Genomic DNA, 18,300 nt, shown 5'->3' with positions numbered 1-18,300 from the left:
CATTTGTGTGATACGGTATAGCCATGTCTATAAACACTTCCTACATTTGTGTGATACGGTATAGCCATGTCTATAAACACTTCCTACATTTGTGTGATACGGTATAGCCATGTCTATAAACACTTCCTACATTTGTGTGATACGGTATAGCCATGTCTATAAACACTTCCTACATTTGTGTGATAGGGTATAGCCATGTCTATAAACACTTCCTACCTTTGTGTGATACGGTATAGCCATGTCTATAAACACTTCCTACATTTGTGTGATAGGGTATAGCCATGTCTATAAACACTTCCTACATTTGTGTGATACGGTATAGCCATGTCTATAAACACTTCCTACATTTGTGTGATAGGGTATAGCCATGTCTATAAACACTTCCTACATTTGTGTGATACGGTATAGCCATGTCTATAAACACTTCCTACATTTGTGTGATAGGGTACAGCCATGTCTATAAACACTTCCTACATTTGTGTGATAGGGTATAGCCATGTCTATAAACACTTCCTACCTTTGCGTGATACGGTATAGCCATGTCTATAAACACTTCCTACCTTTGCGTGATACGGTATAGCCATGTCTATAAACACTTCCTACATTTGGGTGATAGGGTATAACCATGTCTATAAACACTTCCTACATTTGTGTGATAGGGTATAACCATGTCTATAAACACTTCCTACATTTGTGTGATAGGGTATAACCATGTCTATAAACACTTCCTACATTTGGGTGATAGGGTATAGCCATGTCTAAAAACACTTCCTACATTTGTGTGATAGGGTATAACCATGTCTATAAACACTTCCCACATTTGTGTGATAGGGTATAACCATGTCTATAAACACTTCCCACTTTTTAGAGATGGTATGTATGACAGTGCAGTACTCCCTCACAATAAAACCCTTCATTACAACACCATTCCTGTTTTAAGGTGGGTATGATCATGGACCCTATTTCATTATGTAATCGTGATATTATATGTATAATGTACTCCATTATAAGGCAGTCTCACTACAAGGCAGTATAATTGATGGCTCATACTGACAGCATTATAATGAGGATATTACAATGAGGGAGTACCATATATATTTTGTATAATGTGTGTAAACACTCCTACTTCTTTGTTTGACAGTAGCAGTGTGTGATTAGATAGTAATTAAGAATCTGTTTCTGTACAGATATGTGTGCTGAATAGTAATCACAAAGCAGTTGTGTGTTGGACAGTAGCAGTGTGTAATTAGATAGTAATCACAAAGCAGTTGTGGTGTGTTGCACAGTAGCAGTGTGTGATTAGATAGCAATCACAAAGCAGTTGTGTGTTGAACTGTAGAAGTGTGTGATTAGGTAGTAATCACAAAGCAGTTGTGGTGTGTTGCACAGTAGCAGTGTGTGATTAGGTAGTAATCACAAAGCAGTTGTGGTGTGTTGCACAGTAGAAGTGTGTAATTAGATAGTAATCACAAAGCAGTTGTGGTGTGTTGCACAGTAGCAGTGTGTGATTAGGTAGTAATCACAAAGCAGTTGTGGTGTGTTGCACAGTAGAAGTGTGTGATTAGATAGCAATCACAAAGCAGTTGTGTGTTGAACTGTAGAAGTGTGTGATTAGGTAGTAATCACAAAGCAGTTGTGGTGTGTTGCACAGTAGAAGTGTGTGATTAGATAGCAATCACAAAGCAGTTGTGTGTTGAACTGTAGAAGTGTGTGATTAGGTAGTAATCACAAAGCAGTTGTGGTGTGTTGCACAGTAGAAGTGTGTGATTAGATAGCAATCACAAAGCAGTTGTGTGTTGAACTGTAGAAGTGTGTGATTAGGTAGTAATCACAAAGCAGTTGTGGTGTGTTGCACAGTAGCAGTGTGTGATTAGATAGTAATCAAGAAACTGTTTCTGTACAGATATGTGTGCTGAGTAGTAATCACAAAGCAGCTGTGGTGTATTGGATCATAATTAAAAAGCAGTTGCTGGATTGTTAAGGCATGTCTTGTATTGTAGATAAATACTCTGACATTAGATTTTCCCCTTGTCCCAATACAAAGTCGACCCTTTTTCCATAAAAACTTTTTGGCCATTTGTTCCTATAAACGTCTAACCCTTTGTCCCTATAAACGTTTGACCCTTTGTCACTTTAAACTTTTTTCCCCATAAACACTTTTACCACGTTTCATGGCCATCCATTACAAAATGAGAGATTAGATTCATTCACAAGACCGAGCTATTCACAGAATTGAACTACAAGTTGCAATTATTTTTTTTTAAGGTAATAACTCAAAATACTGCTCATTGACAAGTACAATGATTTGTTGACATGCTTACCTTCAGATGACTACTATAATATTTGCCAAGATTCATTGCAATTCATTAAAAAAGAAAACAATGCATGAACCATTGTGCTAACAAGATTATGTCATACACTGCATTAAGTCATAAGACATAAAGAATGGCAACCTGAACAAAAGAGTCACTTTGAAGGGACAGACATTCTGCTGGATGAAAAGAATTCAGAGGAATCAAAGACTGTTTCTTCTTTTTAAATGCAGTGTTGAAACCATCTCTGATATTCCTCAACAAAGACAAAATTTTTAAGATGGCCACCAAGGCAGCTATACTAGATGCAAGATCAGCACTATTTTCATTTAAGACCAACTAGGCATCATACAAAGTGTTCATGTGAAAACCCTACAATAATGGGAGCAAAGTGTTTTGTCAATATTGAAATCTGTAGGTGATGAACATTAACACTTAATAAATTTCATGGCAATCCAAATAATCAAAAGTACTATGAATGGCATATTATGGAATGTGAATGGCACACTATAAGTGCAACACGTTTCATAGTTTTCTATGTAGTTAACTAAAATTGTTGTGCAGAAACCATTTTACTTCTTTGAAAGTGACCTTGGTCTTTTGACACTTAAAACTTCTTCCTTACCCAAATTTAAGTAAACCAGAAAGTATGGTCCAGGTCTGAAGAGTAGGAATATAATGTTATTTTTGGGGGCAGAAACCATATTTCTTCTTTCAGTTGTAATGGCCTTGACTTCTGACCTTTTGACCTGCAAATCAATAGGCTTCTTCTTAGCCCAAGTGAAAGCTGTCCACAAAGATTGGTAGCAGTTTATTTCATAGTTCTCTTCATAGATAACTAAACTCACCCATCATGCCAATGCCTGAAGCCTATATACAAAATATGTTTTAAAATTTGCTCAGAAATACAGCCTTTTTGGTGACAGAAAGGTCAACCAATTAGATGCCAGATCATTTCTTTACTTAATCCTTTCATTAATTATTTGTACAGATTTTTTATCTTTCCATTGTTCCTTTAATGGATATTTAGTAAAGCAGCTAATACAATGGTTTTCCAAAGTAATACCTAAGTAATGATCATGCTGACACCTGGTGGCAAGGTCACATTTTACTATTTATACATAGATGTCACCCAAAAACTGAAATCATCCCAGATCTTAGTGGTAAAGGCCTTTATACTAAGTTTGAATAAAATGAGAGAGAGAGAGAGAGAAAGAGAGAGAGAGAGAGAAGGAATAATATTTAGAAAACATTTCCAATGAAAATTAAAACACCAAAGCTGCTATCTGTACTGTTTTTGTGCACAAAGTGTAAAATAAGTGAAGATATTAAGTACATTATTTTTGGCTACACAAAGTGTTCTTACATTTTTGCATTAATTGGTTCCTAGTTCACATCATTTAGAGCCAAGATCCTATGGAAAAATACAAACAAAAATGGTCTGAAAAACCCTGGTTATTTTAAAAAAAAAATTTTAAAAAAGGAAAAAGAAAACAATATTTCTTATTGTTTAACATGTAAAATGCAGACCAACAAGTCCAAGTCTAAATAAGTTCAAAAATTTGCAATGTTAAATATACTGCTACAATGGCATTATCAGGTCATGCACATATGCCTACCAAATCTTACTTGTCTGCCACATGTGATATTTTTAACTAAACTTAGTCCAGAAAGTTTTACAACTGTGTAAATAAAGTTTGAAAAACTGCTTTAATGGTCTGAGAAATGAATGAGGTCGTCTATATGTGCATACAAAAGGTGAATTTTACTAAACAGTGTTAAGTAAGATTCATGAGAAGTAAAAGTCCAAAATACCTGTCAACATTGAGCAGACAGTGTAATCTTATTGGCAAGCTTCTTGGGATGATATAACATACCGAAAGACAGAGATTAGGACAAACCTGACAGATAAATGGACAGGACATATTGACAAATGGACAAACCTGACAGACAAATGGACAGGACATATTGACAGATGGACAGGACATATTGACAGATTGATAGGACATATTGACAGATGGACAGGACATATTGACAGATGGACAGGACATATTGACAGATGGATAGGACATATTGACAGATGGATAGGACATACTGACAGATGGAGAGGACTATCAAGATTACCCAGCTGCAAGCAGTGGGGGCATAATAAAAGAGAAAAGATGTGAAGGAAAGAAATGTGAACATCAGAGGATAAAGGTTGTTATATATTGGTTATGTGATTAATTGACGAATCTAATGATAAAAGTAACACTCAGATCAGACATGGACATCATTTGATCTCAAACAACAAACAAGACTGTACAAGGAAAAATTATTACAGTCAACAAGAATCTTATTCATTTTATCATATGGATTTCCAGTGACTGAAACATCATGTCAAAAAACAGTACAATCAAGTTACAAAATCACAGGACTACAAATTCAGGAAACAGCATGATTGGTTTTAATCCTTTATTCTGTTCTGATGTATTTTATAACTCTAACCATACCATTTACATATGTTAAGTAAACTAATGACCACTCTCTGTTAAGGTCTTCCAATGGTAACTTAGTTCAGAACTGTGAAATTGTGTTCTTATTAGTTCTTTTCTAATATATATATATATATATATATATATATATATATATATATATATATATATATATATATATATATATAGTCAAGTTAAAGAAGCTCTTGCACAGCACATTCCAAAAAGGGATGTAACTCTGTTATGACCTTAGTTATTTCAGTTACTTGATCATTTTACAGAAATGGGTGGAATTCATACCCTCCAATTATCTGTATGGAGGGACCAGATATTATTCCTTTTGACTTGTCTCCCGAGTTATTATTTTCTATTTTTCATTGCTAACAATAAATACTATAATCTATCTGTGCTTTCACTTAAATTAACTTCTCTGCATTTTTTCCAAATTTATTAGTTCCATTAATTATTGTGACCCTGGTTAGTGTGAATCTCTGTCGTGTGAAAGTTGGGTTGAATGGAATTACTGGTCCCCTGGTTTTCTTCACCATAAAAGACCACATTACACCAGCATATGAAATGTTGTTGTCAATAAGGCAGAAGAACTACTTGTGAAACTGACAATAGATAAATAAATGTGTATGACTTGCCTCCCTTTCTTTTCATTTGTACATGTATATCTTTCAGCAAAAGCAAGCAAAAATAATCAAATACATCAAAAGACAAATTAAATCCCTAAAATCCACAAGTTCTGTTTTCAGGATTGCAATTAAATTTTATAACCATGACAAAAAAGGCAATTTACCATTCAATTTGATGCCCTTTCATGTTAGGAAAGGCAATATTTCATTCAATTTGATGTCTAAGTTAGAAAAGGCAATATACCATTTAATTTGATGCCTATGTTTGGAAAGGCAATTTACTATTCAATTTGATGCTCTTGTAGGGAAAGGCAATATACAATTCAATTTGATTCCCATGCCAGGAAAGGCAATTTACCATTCAACTGATGTAAAAAAAGCCAATTTACCATTCAAGTTGATAGCAATCTTAGGAAAGCCAATTTACCATTCGTTTCAATGCCCATGTCAGGAAAGGCAATATACCATTAGATTTGATGGCCATGTTAGGAAAGGCAATTTACCATTCAATCTGATGCCCATGTTAGAAAAAGCAATTTATCATTCAGTTCAATGCCCATGTTAGGAAAGGCAATATACCATTAAATCCAATGCCCATGTTAGAAAAAGCAATTTTTTTGTATTCAATTCAATGCCCATGTTACAAAAGGAAATTACTACCTAATCTGATACCCATGTTAGACATGGCAATCTACTATTTGACTTAATTCCTGTTACAAAAGCAATTGGCTGTTCAATTTATGATCATGTTAGAAAAGGAAATTTACTATTCTCATGTTAAAGGCAAAAACACGTACATGTACAAAATTAACACTATATCAAAGATATACAAGTTTCACAGAAAATTTTAAACCACCTTCAAAAAACTGTTCATTGAAGAAATGCTGTTGATATAACTATATTCCTGGATTCAGTACTGGATTACATAAATGCATGGTTTGAATTCACTATGTATATGACACCTTTGGTTTACTAAGATAGGTTTGTGTCTATATTCTGGAAAAGGGGTGTGGATGGGATTCCTATTTTTAATCTCCTGTCCACACATGCCTTTAATCTGTTATCACCTTCTCGGTGTATTACACTGAAAATATAGAAATAAAAATGCCTCTGTTTTGCATAGCAGAAATAGAAAGTTTACACCAGTGCATCTTTCAATCAGCCATGGCAAGATAAAACAAACAGAAGTTCACAAATGCAATGTTATTCAATGCAATTATGATTCAATATGGATTTCTGCATTTTATTTTGATTTTGACTATGACTTAGCAACAAAAAAGTACTTAGATGTTTGAAACAAAAAAAAAGTCAAACAGTGACATTTATGACTTGTGAGCTTAACAGAACAATTTTGTGTGCATAATCAGCTATGTAGTCGCCACATTAAAATAAATTATTCAAGAAAATAAAATTGTAATTTATAGCCAATTTAAAGAAAATAAAAGCTAATGTATCTAAGAAGTTTACCAAGTCAAAAATCTCAATATATTTTCTCTGGATGGCAAATTAAAATTACCTTAGTGTACTTTTGTATAGGTCCAGCCATCCTTTTATACATCAGTACAGAGTACCTATTTGTAATAATGTAATATTTTGTGTACTTTTGTATAGGTCCAGCCACATTCTTATATACATCAGTACAGAGTAATATTTGTAATAATGTAATATTTAGTGTACTTTTGTATAGGTCTAGCCACATTCTTATATACATCAATACAGAGTACCTATTTGTAATAATGTAATATTTTGTGTACTTTTGAAAAGGTCCAGCCATTCTTATATAGGTCAGTACAGAGTACCTATTTGTAATAATGTAATATTTTGTGTACTTTTGTATAGGTCTAGCCACATTCTTATATACATCAATACAGAGTACCTATTTGTAATGATGTAATATTTTGTGTACTTTTGAAAAGGTCCAGCCATTCTTATATAGGTCAGTACAGAGTACCTATTTGTAATAATGTAATATTTTGTGTACGTTTGCATAGGTCTAGCCACATTCTTATATACATCAATACAGAGTACCTATTTGTAATGATGTAATATTTTGTGTACTTTTGAAAAGGTCCAGCCATTCTTATATAGGTCAATACAGAGTACCTATTTGTAATGATGTAATATTTTGTGTACTTGTGAAAAGGTCCAGCCATTCTTATATAGGTCAGTACAGAGTACCTATTTGTAATAATGTAATATTTTGTGTACGTTTGCATAGGTCCAGCCACATTTTTATATACATCAGTACAAATTACCTACTTGTCATGGTGTAATATTTAGTGTACTTTTGTATAGGTCTAGCCACATTCTTATATACAACAGTACAGAGTACCTATTTGTAATGATGTAATATTTTGTGTACTTTTGTATAGGTCTAGCCACATTCTTATATACATCAGTACAGAGTACTTATTTGTAATGATGTAATATTTTGTGTACTTTTGAAAAGGTCCAGCCATTCTTATATAGGTCAGTACAGAGTACCTATTTGTAATAATGTAATATTTTGTGTACGTTTGCATAGGTCTAGCCACATTCTTATATACAACAGTACAGAGTACCTATTTGTAATGATGTAATATTTTGTGTACTTTTGAAAAGGTCCAGCCATTCTTATATAGGTCAGTACAGAGTACCTATTTGTAATAATGTAATATTTTGTGTATGTTTGCATAGGTCCAGCCACATTTTTATATACATCAGTACAAATTACCTACTTGTCATGGTGTAATATTTAGTGTACTTTTGTATAGGTCTAGCCACATTCTTATATACATCAGTACAGAGTAATATTTGTAATAATGTAATATTTTGTGTACGTTTCCATAGGTCTAGCCACATTCTTATATACATCAGTACAGAGTACTTATTTGTAATAATGTAATATTTTGTGTACGTTTGCATAGGTCTAGCCACATTCTTATATACATCAGTACAGAGTACTTATTTGTAATAATGTAATATTTTGTGTACTTTTGTATAGGTCCAGCGATTCTCATATACATCAATACAGAGTACTTATTTGTATTGGTGCAATAATTTGTTCAATGTAGCAATATGAATCAAAATGCTATTTTATAAATTTATATAACTGTTCAGACCACATACATCACATGTGCAATTCTGAACACACACACAGAAAGCTAATAAAAGCCCTCTTACCCCTTTAGAACAGAGTGCCAAAAAAAAAATAGTCATGTAAAAGAGGAATTATTAGAAAAGGCATTTTACTATTTGGATTTTAATAGGATCCAATTTCACTAAAATTCTAGAGTACCTTACCTCCAAATGAGGTCCTTCACAATTGATTCCACATAAACCTTGCATTCATATAAGACAATAAATTCCTTACATTCCCTTTATACCACTGTGATCCTCAATTGTGTTCAGTCATTGTTGTTCAATTTAATTTACTTGAGTTTCATTTAAGCAGAGTAAAAACCAATTAGCTAAATATCTCATTGTTATAGTTTTATTAAAACCACGTCTCATTATAAAACAGGTTTGCTTATAACATATTTCAATATAAAGAACTCCAACTCACAATACAGAACAATTGTTTTAGCTCCTATGAATGTGTGTGTGTGATTTGGATTTTTAACGTAACTTTAACAATGTTTTAGTCATAGCTCCTATGAATGAGGTTACAATTTGGAATCATCTTATCTAACAGAATTAATCCCTACACATTTAAATGTGAATAAAGAACTTCAAATTTACATCTGAAAATATAAACACTCCATAGATAATTTTTTAATTTATAAAAAAACCAACAGAATATACAATGAAAATTTAAAATCAAGATTTAAAGTGCATCAAAAGCACTAATAATTCAGTACATCTATTCCAAGAACATTTTTCAAAAGACCTAAAATATGACTTCTTTCTAAGTATAAAAATAAAAATCTTTATCGAAAGTAAAATAAAAATAAAATAAAAGGCATTACATTGAGTATAATTACACCATAAATTCTAGCTACTGGTCAAAAATAAGATAAGGTATGGTCTGTAAATATTTTACAGTTATATTTATAAAATTTATCTGTATCAAAAATTGGTATAAGTTTAACCCAGAGTACTAGTGCACATATAAAAGAAATCCAGAGGTTTATCAAAAGGTTTTCAAACCTGTGGTACCTAGGGATACAATATGAAGGTAGAAAATGAAGAATGTACAAAGACAAATAAACAGGAAGTAATTCATATAGATAATCCACAAAAGCAAAGGAATCAACACATAAATCATCCAAAGGCAATATTCTAAAACTCAGTCTTTAAACTGTATCTTATATAACTAAAGTATGCTTAAGATTTAAAGAGTCGAGAACTGTCATGTTTAGGTAATCAGCTATTGAAATTACAGCTTTAGTAACTTTGAAAACAATTAGGTTTGTCTGGTTATATGTTTATACTAAATGATGACATCCCAGTTTATATAAAACTGAAGACACATTAAAAAATAGTGTAACTGTAGGCTCTAAAAGTTTACATGTCATAAGATGCAAGTAATGGAGGTAACCTGTTACCATAGGTTGCATTCTGTGATGATGTTTCAGCTTACAAGAACTCTTGACATTTTAAAAGAGCATAGTATATACAGAAAATTTGGACTTTGTAAATTTAAGATTTCCAACTCTTTAAAACTCTATCTTTTTTAAATTTTTTACCATTTATCTTTTGTCTCATGATGCATCTTTACTTTAGATTCATGGAAATTGTCTTTTGGCAAAGATTTTGTCTCATGCATTTTTGCTATCTAGTTTATACTTGGATACTATATAATCAGGATTGTACTGATGTGTCATGAAACCATACTCATACAAACATATAAACACAGGTAATCCACAGTGTTCCCCCATTCAAAATAAAACTGAATAAAGGAAAGAAAAGTTTGATAAATGAATAATTAAAAGTTAAACTTACAAAATGAAACACAGGATAAACAAGGCACCTGACACTGTGTGGTCCACAATACTGCCAACCATACCTAACCTGCACATACAAATAGTTTCTGATTGGTTGTTTGATGTTGAAGACTTGATATCTAATTGGCTAATGATAATTATAAGGTAATCTGAATAGGACCTCTAGCCAAGTATCAAGTCAAAAAAATTAACCAAAACTAGAAATTCAAAGTTCATATAAGAGTACACATAAAAGCACTTGTTCTACTTGGAAAGGTACATCCACGTAATCTCCAGTGTAATATGTTGAATTAAAGAAAAGAAATAACTAATATAACAAAAACGACACTGGAAAATCAATAATGAACTTTTATGCAGTTCATACACAAAAATTAATATTCAACTTTTAGCCAGTTATGTTCAATATTTGTCTCTAAAATCAGAGATTCCATCACTCAGGTATTTGCCAGTTTTTCAGATAGAATTTGCCCTGTACTAGAAAAAAACCCCGAGATTTCAGTATTAATGTACTGACAAACCATAAAATGTGTTTTAAGTCTTGAAAGTTAACCGTCTTAACATTAAGGTCTGACTGAAGCTTTTCTTTACATACAGTTGTAGTCCCAAACCCTTGCTGACTCGGATCAGTGATTGACAGCTGCAGTCCCATATCCCTGCGGACTTTGATCAGTGATTGGCAGTTGTAGTCCCATACCCCTGCCGACTTTGATCAGTGATTGACAGTTGTAGTCCCATACCCGTCAACTTTAATCAGTGATTGACAGTTGTAGTCCCATACCCCTGTCGACTTTAAATACTGATTGACAGTTGTAGTCCCATACCCCTGCCAACTTTGATCAGTGATTGACAGTTGTAGTCCCATACCTCTGCCGACTTTGATCAGTGAATGACAGTTGTAGTCCCATACCCCTGCTGACTTTAAACAATGATTGACAGTTGTAGTCCCATACCCCTGCCAACTTTGATCAGTGATTGACAGTTGTAGTCCCATATCCCTGCCGACTTTGATCAGTGATTGACAGTTGTAGTCCCATACCCTTGCCGACTTTGATCAGTGAATGACAGCATCAATATTGCACGAGGAGTTGACTTAACTCTTTGATAGATTCAGGTGGTGTAATGGTATATATACATATGCTGTTATCTTCCCTTCCTAATCTGCTAAAATAGACAGCTTACAGTTAGGTATGGAGCTCTCACGGTTATCAAATTACTTAAATATTGATGCCAAAGCTTAACATCATCCATAAGTGTTGTCAAAACCTGAAGCTAAAGCAGATTCTCATACCAGTGCTTAAGTGTGTTACTAATTGCTGGTGTGCAATTCAAAAATTCACCATTCTTGCTATTTAATAGATATTAATCTCAGCTTTTATGTAATTTTCCTTCTAATTCCTTGTAAAATGTCGCAAAGACCTTCATAACTTTGAGCAAATCTTTGTAAAACCTGGTTACCAGAATTATATATCGTGTACGAAATAAATACCATCTTAAATCATGTATAGGTCTGATCCAATAACAAAGTGCATAAGAAGACAATGATCTCAAATCACAGATGTGGATCAATGCAAGATTTAAGGATTAATGAGCAGAACAAGACAAGACTCATCTGTAGCGTAATTTGCAATGTCAGATCCAGGTCTACGTTGTTAGCAGTTGGACCCAACATATATGTGTGTATACGTGACATATCATGTAGGAACAAGATTCATAATCAATAAAAGGACTGAATTTGTTTACTCTCACAGCTTCAGTTGCATTTTTGAATGTGCTTGCAAATACTCAAATCCCAAACACCACCTAAATATTTAATAAATATTTAATAACCAGTCTGAAAAATCCAAGTACTTGTACGCATGATATATTGTACACTTATACACACTTATAACTATTACATTTTAAGGATTGTACAAGAAGTATAACCAGTTCTGGTATTTGTAAAGAACAATACAGATGAAGAAACATTTTACCATTTTAGAAAGAAGACCACCTTTCTACTGAGTCAGCTGTTTAATGGCCCCTTTCTGCCGAGTCAATCATTTAATAACCCTCTTTCTGCTGAGTCAGCCATTTAATAAACCCCTTTCTGCTGAGGCAGTCATTTAATAACCTCCTTTCTGCTGAGGCAGTAGTTTAATAAGTTCAACATTGAGCTTAATCTAGAATGCAGATAGAAGTAGAATGCACAGGTAAATAACCTACAGCAAACACAATGTTTAGCTTTGGGCAAGACAGACTTGATAAAAATTGTGCATCAAATTGCATACATAAGTACAGGTCCATATGTAAATTTATTCTATACTTGATGAAAACTAACATATATTAAAAGCTATAAACAAGTATGTCTACATTATGCGTATCCCTTTGAAACATATACAAACATTATAAATTCACAGCATGAGAAAACATTCCATGCAGGGTAAAAACTGGAATTCTGACAGTTTTTGTCTTTCCTATATAAAAAAAGTCATTCCTGAATATCATAATACACTTGATGTCATGATCAACAATATTGAAACAATGGTGTAAATAATGATGTAAATACATGATACAATGTAATGATATTACAAATTCTTCTATATGAAGTAAATTTTCTAAAATGGCATCATATTGCACAGGGACATTTTCTCATGTTGCTATATATATATATATATATATATATATTACAGAAACATACACCTTAGAAAAAGTGGCTATAAATGAAAATCTAAGTGTGAAGAAAATTCATAACATGTGCTGCATATAAAGAAAATATCCCTGATATTTGTTAAAATATGGAAATCGAGGTGTCCCTTGCTAAAAAGATTTTCCTCTATGATGTGGATCCCACAAATCATGTGCTTATTTTTTTTACTGCTGTCATGTTTACAAAATACAAGTAAAATGGACTAGTTTTATACGAGTTTATTTGTGGGGAAAGGATTCTGGTATCAATGGATTATAATGTAATTAAATGTGCTTATTTTTGATGGAATGAATGAGACACATAACAGTAAGTACCATTTGAAAGTCAAGTCCATCTGCAAAGAACAGACCCTGATCTGCGCCAGCAGATCAGGTTGTGTTGTTAGTTCTACTAATTACTCCTAACAATCTGTATAGACCCAGATCTTACAATGCATTATGCAACAACCAATCCTGTCTGTGAAGTCTGCAGATGTACTTGACTTATAAGCAAGTATATATGAGAGCACATGAAAATACTGACTATACACTTAATTACTTCTAGATAAAAGAGGCCCCAGCTTGAAAGAATGGGTCATAAGGGCACTGTGTCATCTGTTATGTAAAGAATAACTCACATGGACATGATGTCATGTTTTGCAAAAAATAACTCACACAGACATGATGTCATGTTATGTAAAGAATGAGTTTGAAGGGCATATACTTATCTGTTATTTAAAAAATGATTTATTAGGGCATGTTTTCATGTTATTTAAAGAATGGACAACTATAAAGTAATTAAAAAGTTATACTACTGTGTAATTGACATTATTAATCCAATATAAATGTGCTATGTTAAGTCAATGCTCAAAATTATAAGTTTGACCTGCATTAAAAAATATTGGGCTCTTTAAAGATAAAATGGATTCATGCCCAATGTACTCTTTTACTTCTCAAAATAACTTAATAGGTTAATTACAATATTTAAACTTTTATGAAAAAACTGTCCAATTATGTAACCATCTGCATATACTCATAAATGAAGCGCTCATAAATCAATTGCAATTCTGAATATGTAACTACTGTATGATAGATTGGTGAAGTTAGTAACAGACTAGTCGAGTGACAAACACTAGTAAAGTTAGTGACAGATAGGTGGAGTGACAAACACTTTAAAAGTTAGTGACACACAGGTGGAGTGACAAACACTGGTGAAGTCAGTGACACACAGGTCGAGTGACAAACACTTTAAAGTTAGTGACACATAGGTCGAGTGACAAACACTTTAAAGTTAGTGACACATAGGTGGAGTGACAAACACTAGTAAAGTTAGTGACATATAGGTGGAGTGACAAACACTTTAAAGTTAGTGACAGACAGGTGGAGTGACAAAGACTTTAAAGTTAGTGACACACGTGGAGTGACAAATACTTTAAAGTTAGTGTCACACAGGTGGAGTGACAAACACTGGTGAAGTTAGTGACACATAAGTGAAGTGACAAACACTGGTGAAGTCAGTGACAGATCTGGCTATGTGACCAATGAAGTGAATGAAGATTGGTCATTTATATATATGGTTCCATGACCAAGTAAACTTTGTTGTGATCCTAAAAATTAATATTATATTTAATGCATACAAAAATAATATGGACATGCTTACAATACATGAGTGTGTTTGTATGTGGAAACTTCCATACCTTCCAAATCCTATAATAAATATAATAACTGAAATTGAGCTTTAGTATTTTAGACGATCATGTAGTGAATACAATCTCTCATAGATATGACCATGAATCTGTTTGTTTTTGAAACTCAGCATTAAATTTATGCACAATGTTGGAAACGCATACCATTCTATATTTTAAGAAAATTACCTACAAAAACAATGTCACTGTCATCACCGGTACCAGCTTGAAAATGAAAAATCATCAATTCATAGTTCATTTTCTTGGTGCACTAAGAAATTATGCCACAGGATTGTAAAAAATGTTTATATGAAATGAGAGAAATATTTTACAAACCAAATAATCCTGAATACGCTCTTCAAAATCACGCAGCAAAAAGTTACTATTTTTGACAGACGTTGTTTAGATTTCAAATCTAGAAAATATTTCAATGTACACCAGTAAAAATTTACACTTCAAAAAACTAAAAAGTGTTATGCTTATTAAAAAACAACAAAACTCATCATAGAAGATGGATGCCCCTCCAGAGTGCATACAATAAACTACATGCAAACATTACCAAAATATAATGAAGAAATGGATACACAGAATACTATACAAACTCCTATAACAGTCATGGTGGAGCCAAAAAATTTAATAAAATTTTAGGCACTGTAGATTTGTCAAAGAATTTGATTATACAACAACCCCAGAAAATATTTCAAAATATGCATGTAAATCATGGGAATCAACATTTTAATAACACTAAGATTTTATTTATAATTTCATTATCTTCCACTCAAACAGATGAGATTTTCTTCGTCCAATATTACAATTTATAAGTATTGAAGAGGAGTACTTGCATGCAAAGATGGTGATCCCTATACACCAATTTAATTTATGTGTTTTCACTTTAATGCCATTTACAATAAAGAATAACATTCAACCTGTGCTGGTCTTTACTTTATCACTGGTGCATTGTGCTGTGACTTGCACGGTACTCACATATGTAGATGTGCACGTATCTCATCGCTTACTGATGCAATGAATTATTGTACGTATTAATTTGTTTGAAAATTGTGCATAAATAATGATTGCTTGAGAACACTGAGGTATAATTTGCCCAAGAAGTTCCTTAATTTACAAGTATCCTATGGTGAAAATTACTTTCAATTTACCAGAGAACATCAGCATCACATATATGGCGTAAATTGAGTGTCAGCTGTGTGTACCATACTTGACTGGGGAAATTACTATGTAACTGTATAGCCTGTATATCTGTACGTGTTGGAATGATGTTGTAGATCTATAATCAGCATCTACATTGAATTATACAAACCCTCTACATGCAAGAAGATTTGGAACCAAAGCCCAAGGCAGGCATGAACATTTTGTATACAGCTTGATTAAAATTACCCTTTGTCAGACAGGCAAAGTTATTTGAGGAAGAATTGTAAATGGAAGACAAAGGAGCTAAGGCAAAGTTTTGGCACTTAGTGACATATTTTTTCATAAGGTCAACAGACAAGAGTCCCTCAAAGGGACTGAATCTATACTGTCCAAGAAGAATTTCCAGGAATTTCAGATATGACCATTTCTTCATTTTAAATGACAAGTACTGAAACCATCGCTGATATTTTTGAGCAATACCAAAATTTTCAAACTAACCACTGTGGCAGCCATGCCTGATGTAAGATTGGCACCATTTTCATTTGGGATCCAGTACATTAAGTCTTTTGGTGAAAACCCAAGGTTGAAAATATTCAGGTGTAACAAAAACAAGTTTTAAGATTTACAAAACTGCCACCATGGCAGCCATAGTGGAGATCAATTGTCACCATTTTAATTTAGAACCAACTAAAGATCATAATGAATCAATATGTCTTTACATTCAGGGGGAGTAGCAATAACAACATTTTCATATCGTGTCCATATTAGACATTACATTGGAACAATTTTCAAGATAATGGATATCAGAATGGCAGCATTTCATTTAGATTCAACTAGACGGCCATTGCTGTTGCCATACAGGAAAGGACAGAACATCAACATTTTTATTTGGAACCAACCAGATATCATTAGAAGTCTTTTGGTGAAAACTGCATCTTATGACTTTCCATTCAGAAGGAGTATATCACATGATTTTCGAGATTTTTATATTGGACAGAAGATCAGCATCATTTCGTTTAGGACTGACCTGAAATAGTGATATTTTAGTATAAAAAACCATGTCAATATGACCATCCATTTCATTTAGGACTGCCCTGAAATAGTAAGATTTTAGTATAAAAAAACATGTCAATATGACCATCCATTTCATTTACGACTGACCTGACCATAGTAAGATGTATTTTAGTAAAATCCCCATGCTGATATGAACATCCATTCAGGAGGAGCATCTATAACAAGATTTTCAAGAATGTGCAAACAGCACTCTTTCCATTTTGAACAAACTAAGGGATGCATATGTGTGTAAAGTTTCATGGCAATCTTCCATGTAGTTGAGGCAGAGTAATGATAACAGGTTTGAACTAACAATCAGACAGGCAGGTGGATGTCGGACAACAGATAACTTGCTATCCCACAAGTTCTTCTAGTCTAGGCCCAGTAGAGCTAAAAACTGTTTTGCATTTTCAGTTTTTTTCATGACTGCAGATATTAGACAAGTTTAGTTTGAATATATTTCAGAATTAAAAAAATACATTTTTAGAATCTGGCTGGATATGCTGTTCATTTTTTTTAGCATCGTTGAAGTGTCCAAATTCCTTAAAGATGATAATTTGTGAAATGTCAGGTATTTAACTTCTTAAAAATTTACACATTTATACAACTAGTCTCAAAAATGGATCTTGCAATGGAGTTAAACTTGGGGAAGCCATATCTGGACAGATAAGGAACCTGCAGAGTGGAGAGTTCCCAACCATTACACAGGAACAGAGAGCTAATTCTTCCGTACTGTACATACACATGATGAAACATTATTTATGTCATCATTTGTGTGTACTTAACATAGTGAGCTTTAACCTCATGAAGTTCACCAGTTATATTTTTTAGTAGTGATGGTATTTTGCTGAATATGGTACACAGTATTTATAAATTTAAAACCAGATTGGTGGGGGGGGGGAGAATAATTTAGAATTCTGAGCTAAATGAAGGTACAAAAATACAGAGCTAGTCATTGTAACTCCATAAAGAAACACAGGTGCATATCAACTGAGCACTAAAAGGTCTAAAAAAAATAGTAATTAATTTAGCAAGCAATGTGAGGACAGAAAAAATCAAGGAGAATAACTCTTATTAGATTTAGCCAAGGAGAATAACTCTTGTCAAACATGGACAAGGAGAGTAACTTCAGTTGGGCAAGGAGGGGAATAAATCCATCTGGCTACTAAAGGACTGTCTCATTATCATGTCCAAAATGTCGCACAACGCTGCCATGATGTCGTGAAGACCTCATATTTGGAATTCTTCTGATCCTACTTCTGTCCTCGTCAAGAAACAATGCACGGTTCTACAAAATAATGGTAATAATTGTAAGCAAAAAATGATGATAAAAGTTTTAATATGGGGAATGGAAAACATATGTAAAATGCTGGTGCCCACATCAATGACACAAACAAAGG

General features: G+C 33.1%; 1 protein-coding gene across 1 annotated transcript in view; it reads right to left on the bottom strand.

Moving 5' to 3' along the window:
* Positions 1-4,506: 4,506 nt before the first annotated feature.
* The window catches only part of LOC149790755 (ADAM 17-like protease), a 100,036-nt gene continuing 86,242 nt past the window's right edge, over positions 4,507-18,300 (bottom strand). The window contains exon 22 of the mRNA XM_089973260.1: positions 4,507-18,188. Coding sequence (XP_089829386.1) covers positions 18,066-18,188 — 123 coding nt within the window. The 3' untranslated portion in view covers positions 4,507-18,065. The remainder of the gene's footprint in view (positions 18,189-18,300) is intronic.

Source organism: Sinohyriopsis cumingii, chromosome 10, assembly GCF_028554795.1.
Source record: "Sinohyriopsis cumingii isolate HCF-2022 chromosome 10, ASM2855479v2, whole genome shotgun sequence".
Lineage (NCBI taxonomy): Eukaryota > Metazoa > Mollusca > Bivalvia > Unionida > Unionidae > Sinohyriopsis > Sinohyriopsis cumingii.
This window is presented reverse-complemented; position numbering and strand designations above follow the sequence as displayed.